This window comes from Andrographis paniculata, unplaced genomic scaffold, assembly GCF_009805555.1.
Source record: "Andrographis paniculata isolate CXL003 unplaced genomic scaffold, ASM980555v1 Contig53END, whole genome shotgun sequence".
In the NCBI taxonomy this organism is placed as follows: Eukaryota; Viridiplantae; Streptophyta; class Magnoliopsida; order Lamiales; family Acanthaceae; genus Andrographis; species Andrographis paniculata.
In genome coordinates this window covers 1,566,431-1,577,603 of record NW_026137588.1, presented here as the reverse complement: position 1 = coordinate 1,577,603, position 11,173 = coordinate 1,566,431, and the positions used below count along the sequence as shown (strand labels likewise).

The window sequence follows — 11,173 nt, the reverse complement described above, 5'->3', positions numbered from 1 at the left end:
GGAATTGGTAAATGGTAGGTTCCACATCGTACTCGTGCTCGTCCTCATCCTCAGAGTCGAGGACAAATCCAAGCTCAAACCAAATATTGCCAGCTTCGGTAGGGACTGCAACGCCACCTTCCAACCCCTCGTCCTTTACCGGTGAACTTCGAGGACGAGGAGCAGTTGCAGGCGTGGTTTCACAAATCGGAGGACTAACGTCGAGATCCAGTCCGAGATCGAAGGGCTCTCCCGTGTCCGGCACCCACCCACCGTTGTCTTCACATGCACCAAGCTTTTCGCCAAAAAAAATTACCAAATCGCCGTCGCCGGAGTAAAGACCAGAAAAGAGGGCGTTGTAACGCGATTTAGGGTTTTCGATTAGAGAATACCCACAATTAGGGCAGCAAAAAACCACGGTGGGGATAGGGTGTCGATCCCTCGGAGTCGGAGCAACAATCGATGGCGCGACAACATCGGCAGACAAATGCGTCGTTCCATGGAAGGGTTTTCCAGATCGCGGACAGAGAAAGAAGATAAATGCGATGCGAGTATCTGGTTAAGTTTGTGGGTAATATTAAAATAATTAAAATATGGGTAGGTGGGGGTAGTAAATAGGTATAATTATGTTTAGATTAGGATTTTTAGTTAATGTTTAAAGTGTGTAATTTTTTGCCAAAAATGGAAAGTAACAAATTAAGTAGGATGGATGAAAATGACAACGTGGACATGATATTTGGAACGAAGAGAATATATTTTTGTTGAGTTGTTGATTTTTGTAAGTAAATAGAATATATATATATATTATATTGTGTTTATTGTATATATTATATTTTTTTGTAATATATATGAAAAATAGTGCAATCCAAAAATAAATTGACTCAACAAACCCTAATTTCATTAAAGAAGATGCTTTATATTTCAGTGAGGTAAATTCAAGTAGAAATCCATTCCTCCATGATCCCTCCATACAACAAAGAAATAAATGTGTGAACATATATATATATATATATAATTTTAAGGCAAATAAAATTTAACAAGACTAAACCCCACCAGATTACAATTAATGAACACATTAAGAATTAATCACTTAAAATTATTCGATTCGATAGTCGATCCCATTTACAGATGTACAGTTTCCTTCATCGAAGCCGTCTCCTCACGTTTCATCAATTTTGTGTACTGCAACAACTCACAAAATTAAATTCATCGATATATTGAAAAACACTATATAATATGTCTATTTTTTATTAGCTTAAATTTTTAGGTGAGATTATAATTAAATATAAATTATAATAATTACCTGTGAAGTCTTGAGCTCGAGCTCCTGCCATTCCATGGAAGAATCGCTTCCTTCGACAATTCCGGTTCCGGCGTAGAGCAATGCTCCGATGTCTTTTCCGACCAAAGCTGATCTTATTCCCACAGCAAATTCACTCTCAGAACCACCAAAGTATCCAACTGGCCCAGCATACATTCCTCGATCAAACATCTCTGCATTCCATTACAATTTTTGATTAATTAATTTGAAAATCGTAATATTGTTTGATTTATTGTATGTAGGAAGTCGTAAGTTTGTTGTTATTGTAATATAATTACCTGTATCTGCGATCAGTTGTCGAGCGTCTTCTGCAGGAAGGCCACAGACAGCTGGAGTTGGGTGAAGAGAAGACAGTACTCTAAACTGCAAAATTGATGCAGATTGTGCCGATTGAGATGGCGTGAAAATTTGTCGATCAAAGTCGAATAAAATTTTATTAATAAAAGAAAAAATTGAATTGAAAATAAGCAATTAAATAATTCCTTCATCAGGTAAAAATAGTCCATTTGGATTGAGCACAAGATTAAAAAGATCAATATTTTATATTAAAAAATGATAAAAGTGAAAACAGAAAATTAAAAAAAAAAAGTAATGGATGGTATTTTTAAAAAATTTAGTTAGTAATTAAAGATGATGAAAATAGAATGTACATAAGTAATTCTGAATTAATGTTGAATAGAGACTAATATTTAAATATTGAAAAAATTAATTTTGTCAAAATTAATAATAACCTAAATTTAAATAAGATTAAGATTAAATTTGAAAGACGAAATAAGTATTTATATAGGAAACCCTAAAATCGAAATTATAAAGATTTAAAACCCTATAAAAAGACGTAGAAAAAAAAATACTACTTCGTCCGTCCCAACTAATTTGTCTCATGCTTAGACACTAGAGTTTTAGGTATTGTGTAATTAGTAACTAATTAAGGAATATAGTAGTGAAAATAATTATAATGTAATAAAAATAATTATAGATTAAGAGTAGGATGACTAAATAGTTTAACTAAATTTTTTTTAAAAAAAAATTATAAATTATGAATTTTAAAATGCGACTAAAGTGTATAATTATATTTTTAAAAAATAAAATGACAAATTATGTGGGACGAAAGAAAATAGAAATAATTGACAAATTTAATAGGACGAACGAAAATAGAAAGAATTGACAAATTAAATGAGACGAATGAATTAGTATTTGATATGCTATGAGTGTGGTTCATTTTGACAAATGGCTTAAAAATTATCAAATTAATTATGTTTTTATTATGATCTTAATTATTTATAGTGAAATGGAGAATTAATTAATTTTGATAATTATATATATGTATATATATACCTCATCGTCTTCTTGCTTGAGTTTTCCGGTGAGCTTAGCATAAAGATGTTGAACACGTGGAAGTTTCCGGAGAGATTTGCTCGGTTCGACTATTGTTTGGGAGCATATCTCCTCGAACTTTCTTCTTATGTTTTCTCTTACGACCGTGAACTCCACGTGATCTTTCTTACTACAAATCAATTCAAGAGAAAATCCAAAATAATTTAATTGTGCATAAAAACTACACATACAATGCAAGAAGATTTGGATAATTAGATGATGTTAGAATGAAGAATATATACCTTGTAAGCAAATCATGTCCAATTTGCAGATCTAAAGGCTCAGTCTCACCCCTTCTTCGTGTAGCTGCCAAAGCCTCGCTGCACACACTCAGTTCATCCCTATGGAATAGTCTCTCCGGCTATTCAGAAAAAAAAGAAGAAAAAAAGAAAAAAAAAAATTGTTGTCAATTGCATGAATTGAGATAATCAAATAAGGAAAAACTTGACAAACAAAATCGAAGGTAATTTTATTGATGAAAGTGAATAATAGAAATAGCATATAAACAACCGAATATATTTATAGCTTCGAAAACCCTAAGTGTGTGTTCGTTTGGGATTAAGATTTTGAATTTAAATGATTGTTTGATATTATATAAATAGAGGGGATCCGGTGCTGAACCTATACTGAATGGTTAAAAATTATTTATTTTAATTTATATCATTTAATAATATAATTATATATAATTAATGGTTAGTTTCAGCATGGGTGTTAAATTAAAATATTAAGATCTAAAGTTGTAATAATATAAATATGTGTTGATGTGATTTTTTAACATAAAATTAGCCTTTTGCGTAATATTAAAAAAATAAATGTTTAATATCTATTTTTAAGGGGAAAAAAAAAAGAAAATCATTAATAGAGAAAAAATCTATTAAAAAAAAAATCTCGAACAAGCACACTATAGAATCCAGAAAAAGCCAAAAATTTATTTGGTTGCAATTTAACATTGATTTGAAATTGAGTGTTGAATTGAGTTTTTATTTAACTAGTATTTTGATAGGATATCTTATGAGATAAAATAATGTATTTTTATTTAAAACTAATTGAATAAGTATTGATTTTGGTTTGAATTGTTTAAAAAAAAAAAAAAAAGACACCAAGAAAATTGCATAAAAAAACCTAAAAAAATAGAAAATACTGGATGTGTTTGTTCGGGGGTTTGGATTTTGAGTTGGGATTTGAATAATAAAAATTTTGAATTTGAATAGTTGTATTATGTGATATAAATAGGTGTTGATGCAATGTGTTGAATATAAAATTGATTTGTAGTATAATATAAAAAAATTAAAAATAGGTGTTTAATTTGATATTTTTGGGGAAAAAAATGGGATAAATAGTGTATTTAAAATCCAATCCCCCAAACAAACACACCCTTAAGTGTTTGTTTGTTTGTTTATTTGTCAAATTAATCATGAAATTTCATCCCATTCCGAGCCAAAAAGACCAAAATATCAACAAATTAATTGCATCACACTATATATAGATATATATATATATAGAGAGAGAGAGAGAGAGAGAGAGAGAGAGAGAGAGGGTTTCTTACAGTGTTTCCTATGAATGCAGGCGACTGGGGAGGCTGAAGGCAAAACTGATAAGCTTTATCACCTTCAGATTTGAGTGTATTAAGCCATTCCAATGGATCGATTTCGACATCTGTCAAAACTCTGCTGCTACGTGCAAGAACAACCTTCAGTAGAGACGTATCTTCCCTCCTTATCATCTCCAAAGCTTTATTAATGGCTGAATCCCAACAGCCTTTGTTCGGGACATGACTCTGGTGAAGCAAAACTGCATCGCCTGTTCTTCCATTTAATTTCTTTCTTACAACCGACGACGAAATCTGCCAAAGTGTGTCCTCAAGTGCACCAATCGCCTCCTCGTACGTTCGTGACAAATGATTGTCCCATGCGATCGTCGCTGCGATCATCGAGCTCCCTTCGAACTCGTCGAATTCGACCTACAATTGGGGTTGAGACAGCATTGTAATAAAAGAAAAATAGATGTATGATTTGATGTATAAATAATTTGATGTGATATTTTGGGAATGGTTTCTACCTGAGGTACCATGAAATAGAATGAACCAAATCCCTCCCATTCTGACGAAATATCCGACCTTCCGTCGAAGCGGATCGCACCGTAAGCTCGGATCAACGGAGAGTTCTTCGACAGGAATCTGAAATCAATTAAAATAAAATTTTGGAAATTAGGGTTTCTATTTGATTTTAGATTATTATCTATACATTTATGTATTAGGGTTTCTAAATTTATAAATTAGGGTTTCTATTAGATTTTAGATTATTATCTATACATTTATGAATTAGGGTTTCTAAATTTATATAAATTTAGGGTTTCTATTAGATTTAGATTATTATCTATACATTTATGAATTAGGGTTTCTAAATTTATAAATTAGGGTTTCTTTTAGATTTTAGATTGTATTGATGTACATAGGGAAGGAAAATAATAGCAAAATACTGAAATACCGAATTTACCTTACTAAAAAAGTATCGAAAATATCAAAATTTTGAAATACTTTAAAAAAAAAATTAGTATATAAATATAATTTCCAAACCACATATAGATTATTAGTTTGATATTTTAGTATTCACTATATTAGTATATCTATCCATAAGGAATATAAAATTAGAGTTTTTCAAATTTTTCCAAAAAGTATTTTAATTTTAATATTTTGGTTTGATTGAGTGTATAATATTGTAGAGGAAAATTGACACGACATGATAATCCGATATAGAATAATTAGGTTTGGATCGATAATTTTGATTATGTATGCAATATGATCTCGATAAGATAATAAACAAATCATGTCAGGATTGAGGTCCTCTACCCGAACCCAACACAACTCATTTATAATATATGAATATTAATTAATATATTTATTATATTTGTAAAATAATTTTTTCAAACAATATTAATTTAAATTGAACACAATTTAAATATATTATTTTTAATAATTTTACTATTTATTGTGTATATATGTACGACTATTTTTTATTAACTTTTTTTTATTATTATTTGATTATAGTTTTATTTGTAAAATTTTTTAAATGGATACACGGGTCGATTTGTTGGGGTCATTGCTATATAAACTATTGAGCTATCTCTATCTATCTATATATATATATATAAATTTGTGTGTATATATAAGTATTATAGAAGAGATAGATAGATAGATACCTTTTGATGCAATGCCAATCGTCCAAAGAGAAAGGAGTGAGCTGTCGGAAGGATACAGCAGAGCCGAGGCCGGCAACACTGAGGAGCTTCTTGCAATTAATATCATTTTCATGGTCGCCATTGATATTACCGTCAAAGTTTTGGATCTTGGGGATATTAATATTAATATTTGCAGGCTCCCGACCAGAGAAATAACAGCGTGGCAGAACAGTACTGCTACTGTCTGCTTGGGATCGAAGCCAATCCAGAGATTCAATCTTCTGCTCGATTGGAACCTTTAACACCAAATATTATTTCATAATTAAATTACTTTTTAATTACCTTTCTAAATTTAAAATTCCATCAAATAAATAAATAAATAATAACAATAAATAGGGTTTATTTGTTTAGTGTTTTGATTTGAAATTTTATGTTTTATTTTCTCGGTCCAGTTAAAAAGTATACATATTTTTATTTTGGCATGTCCAATTACAAAGTAAAGATTTTATTAAATACCTCATTCTTTTTTTTACAAATACTCTTACTTTACATCACATCGTTACTTTTACACCAAAAACAAGGGCAAAAATATCATTACATTACTTTTAACTACCCACTATAATTAAAATACTATTATTTCTTAAACATCGCGCCAAAAAACAAATATATACTTTGTACGTGGACGGAGGGAGTATATAATATATAAAGAATTGTGTAAATAATATAAAAAAATAATATTTTATAATAATTTTTGACTTTTGTGAAAAAATAAAATATATATCGTATGGGAAAAATAATATTGAAGAGCAAAGTCTATATTACACTATGATTCCATATACTCCCTCCGTCTCTAATCTATCTATTCGTTTGTTTTTTGCACTGAGTTTTAGGAATACTAGTATTATATTACGGTGTAGTATGAATAAAGTAGAAAAAATCAAAATAACCTTATTAGTATGTGTGATATAAAAGTAATGACGTTAGTGTAATATATTGTAAGTCGTAAGGATATTTTTAATGTTATTACAAAGTATAGTTACAAAAAAAAATGAAATTGATACTTTGTTATTTGACTTACCAAAATAGAAAAATGAATATATTATTAAGGGACGAACAATTGATACTGTAATTTGTTGCATGGCAAAAAAATGGCCATGTTTTTCTTTAGAATCTTTAAAAGAAATGGGGTTTTGAATTTATTTATTTAATTACTACAAAAAGATATCATTTTTGTAACGAAATTTTTTTTTTCTCTAAATTTACTTTTTCCATTACTAATGATATTAGATAATGAATTAGAGATGTAATTATATTAGCTACTTAAACTTTAGGGACGAAATCTCGTTACAAATATAAACTTTTATTTTTGTAGTGAATGTTTAGATACTATAAAAAAGAAAATTCGAAAAAATTAAAATTTATTTCCAGCGGCTAACCTGAATACGAATGATGCCGGAATCGACGTGTGGCGGATTATTCTTGAGATCAAAAATGGCGGCATGTAAGCGATCGGCTGCCACAGCCGTCGTCGCCGCGACGGGAAATGTTCGAGTCTCAATGGTCCCTAGAGGAGCTCTCGAATCGCCATGGCACCCATTCATTGAAGAACTCAGTTCTTCGTATTTCTAAATACATATATATATATATATATATAATTAATAATTAAATAAATATATATACTCTCAATAATAAAAATAAAAATAAATATTAAAAATACACTGTTTTCTTACAGGAGTAGCTGAGAATTTGATGGATTCTTTCGTGAATGAATAGGAGCATTTGATGGAATCTTTTTTGTTGAAGAAACCAATGATTGAACACTTAGCAGCAACAGCCATTACAGTGTTTTTTTTAAATTTGTAATAAAAATAGATTGAAGAAATTAAACCTAAGTGTAATTAAGAACACTTTGCCTTTTGGCTTTTATGTTCTTGTGGTAAGAATGAGACACACACTCCTACTAGTGTGCAATACATATATATATATATATATATACACATAGAAGTACAGGCCATGCCTTAGAATTGAACAAGTCAATTAAAGGCCAATTATAAATAGCCACTCCCTATGACTAAATAAGGACAGAAATTATTATTATTATTATTATTATTATTATTATTATTATTATTTTATTTATTTATTTTTTACTTATAATAGTGGTGAGCATCGTGGGCGGATGTATGCGGGCAGAGGGAACTCCAAGCCCCTCCCCTTACCCCACCGTCTTTTAATTTTTAATTTTTAATTTTTAAATTTTTGTTTTTATCTTATAATATATAATATAAAAAATAATAAATAAATTAAAAAATTGCTAAAAATTGCTAAAAATTAATAGAGTATTTATGTAAAAATTTAAATTTTAAATAATAAAAAAAAATTATATCATAATAATTGTTTGATGCTATAAAAATAGATATGAACAAAAAAGTACTACCTCCGTCCCACATACCGTGTCTCTGCTACACTGTAAACACGGTATTTTAAGAGGAGTGTAATCAGTAGATAATTAAAAATGTATTAGTGAAAATAATTATCCGATAATATAAATAATTATAAATTAAGATTAAGATAATTAATTAGTTTAATTAAAATTTTAAAAAAATAAAATTAAAATGTTTAAAATGAGATTAAAGTGTGTAATCATTTTCCAAAAAAGGAAAGTGACATGGTACGTGGGAGGAACAGAAACGACAACGTGGACATGGTATGTGGGACGGAGGGAGTAATAAATAATAATTAAAAAAAATCTTCAAAAAATTCTCAACCAAATACACAGGAGATGATATTTTTAAGAGCTATTTTTTTTAATAATATGTTTACTATTTATCAATTTCATATAATACAAAATTCATGTTGTCACTGTAGATTGATATTTTGCAATTTTCGAATTATAATAACTTCATTGATAAAATTATTAGATAACAAATAGATGATGATCGTTTCAAAATTTGAAAAATTAACGTCCCTCTCGTTCCAGTCTGGTTCCGCCTCTGGTAGGCATCCAATATTGAATTATTATTATTATTATTATTATTATTATTATTATTATTATTATTATTATTATCATATTTTGATTTAATTGTTGTCTTTTGCATGTGAGATTGATCTTGACGTAATCTTGGCCAGTAGGGTTATAATAATTAAGTTCTTGGGATATCTAATTAATTAATGCCAAAAAAAACGCATTAATTAATTAACTAAGTAGGGAGAAACTAGTTTGAAAGAATAAAGAATAATTGATGTTTGGTGGAAGGAGTCCACTATGGATTGAATTTTATAAATATAAGTATATTGGAATAAATATAATTTTAGTCTTTTTTTTTTCAATTAAATTTATGTTTTTTTTCATTTAAAAATATTCTTGTTTTTTTTTATTAAAAAAATACTATTTTTCTTGTTTCATAAGAAAGAGTTTTATTTTTTATTTTTTCTATCTCAAAACAAGAGTACAATTTCCTCGTGTAGTGATTGTACTATTTACCTAATATAATAATTATTTTTCAATTTATAAAATATTACACAGTACTAATAACGGTACTTTCATTTTTTTCTTTTTTTTTTTTGCACTATAAACTAATATAATACTAATATTAAAAATTTATATGCATAAGGTAAATATTATCCTTTTTTATGGGACGGAGAGAGTACTATATTTTTTTTTTTACTATAAAAAGAAAAAAAATACTTTTACCAATATTTCTTAAAACTCGTGCCCGATTAAATAAATATAACTTTTGATGACGAAGGTAGCATATAGAAATCATTTTTTACATATTTCGTAGTCGCTAAAAATATCATTTAATACCATAACATTTTCATGTGTGTTGCGTAAACACTACAAGAAAATAACTTTTTTGTAATAAAATTTTTGTTCATAAATCTATTTTTTTCGTTACTAATGACATTAATGATAAAATTAAAGTTTACGTAGCTAATACCAATCGTTCCTAATTTCTGTTAGAAATATATATATATATTTTTTTAGTAAAGTCATATAGGCTAACCGCGTGATAATTTCATTGAATTTTTAATTTTGTTAAAGTCTTTATAGATCAAGAGGTAAAATATTCCGAGTTTGAGAGCTATAATATTGGTGGGTGTATCTATGTGGGGTAAAGAAAAATATTAAATCTAATTTATAAATAAGTTAATATACAAATATATATTTTTTATAAATATCAAAATTTAAATCCATGTTAATATTTGGTTTAAAAAATTGCATGTCTATTTTCTAGCCAATGTTAGCTTTGGCAGTATTATATCATTACCATTGTGGCAAGATTCCAATATCTGATAATTTTATTTTGTCAGTTAAATAATTAAAAGGAAAAAAATTATTTTTGATCCTAATATAATCAAAATTCATCGATTTTGATTTCAATATAGAAATTTTATCAATTTTGATCTCAATATAATCAAACTTACTATTTTTTGTCTCAATATAATCAAAACTCATCATTTTTTGTCCCAATATAATCAAAACTCATCATTTTTTAATTTTTATCAATTTTAGTCCCAATATAACAAAAACTCATTATTTTTTGTCTCAATAAAATCAAACTTTATCTTTTTTTGGTTCCACCGTCAACAAACCGACAGAAAATGCTCAGGTGAAAAAAAAAATCAGACTTTATATTTATATCGAAGAAATTGCGCAATCTTGCAAGTCCATGTCAGCATTTTCCGTCAGTTTGTTGACGGTGGGACCAAAAAAGATAATGTTTGATTATATTGGGACAAAAAAATTATGAGTTTTGGTTATATTGTGACTAAAATTGATAAAAATTTTATATTTGGACCAAGAATGATGAATTTTAGTTATATTGAGACAAAAAAATTATAAATTTTGATTATATTATGACCAAAAATAATTTTTTCCCTAATTAAAATGATAATCTCATAATATAATAATTCATCCTTCTCATATCTATTGCCTAATTTATTGCAAGATTTCATGACCAATGAATTTATTTATTTATTTTTAAATGACTACAAATTAAAATGATAATCTTATAATATAATATATTATACATCTCATATCTATTTTCCAATTTTACCTCGTTTCAAATCAATTATCTGATTATTATAAAAAATTATATTACCATATAACTTTTCTTACTTTTGATGAAGATTACTAGTATATAAATATCACTATTTTAATACATAAATTAAAATATAGGGTAAACTGTTTTTTTTAGTCCCGTAACTTGACCCTCTTATCATTTTAGTCATGTAAGTGGAGCCTGTCACAAACTAGTCCCATAAGTGAAAAATTTTCGTTGTTTTAGTCCTCCGGCGCCGGAGATGCCCACGTGGCTCGCC

The 11,173-nt window shown here is 28.0% G+C and overlaps 1 protein-coding gene across 1 annotated transcript; it reads right to left on the bottom strand.

Annotated features, from left to right (window-relative positions):
- Window positions 1-895: 895 nt before the first annotated feature.
- On the bottom strand, window positions 896-7,792 carry LOC127255251 (isochorismate synthase, chloroplastic-like). Its single transcript, XM_051280719.1, has 10 exons — window positions 7,582-7,792; window positions 7,288-7,476; window positions 5,873-6,147; window positions 4,733-4,850; window positions 4,221-4,634; window positions 2,917-3,035; window positions 2,636-2,804; window positions 1,579-1,663; window positions 1,283-1,473; window positions 896-1,161 (listed from the first exon to the last, which is right to left on the bottom strand). Exons 1-10 carry the CDS (start codon window positions 7,687-7,689, stop codon window positions 1,102-1,104), a joined length of 1,728 nt encoding a protein of 575 aa, XP_051136676.1. The 5' UTR covers window positions 7,690-7,792; the 3' UTR covers window positions 896-1,101.
- Window positions 7,793-11,173: the final 3,381 nt, after the last annotated feature.

What these genes read in the sequence shown, in the direction of transcription:
- LOC127255251 (XM_051280719.1), bottom strand. Translation starts at nt 7,689, where the DNA reads ATGGCTGTTGCTGCTAAGTGTTCAATCATTGGTTTCTTCAACAAAAAA. An exon ending in TCAAGCAAGAAGACGATGAG is followed by an intron (nt 1,664 to 2,635) that starts GTATATATATAC and finishes TCAATTTTGCAG; the next exon opens with TTTAGAGTACTGTCTTCTCT. An exon ending in TCGAGCTCAAGACTTCACAG is followed by an intron (nt 1,162 to 1,282) that starts GTAATTATTATA and finishes GAGTTGTTGCAG; the next exon opens with TACACAAAATTGATGAAACG.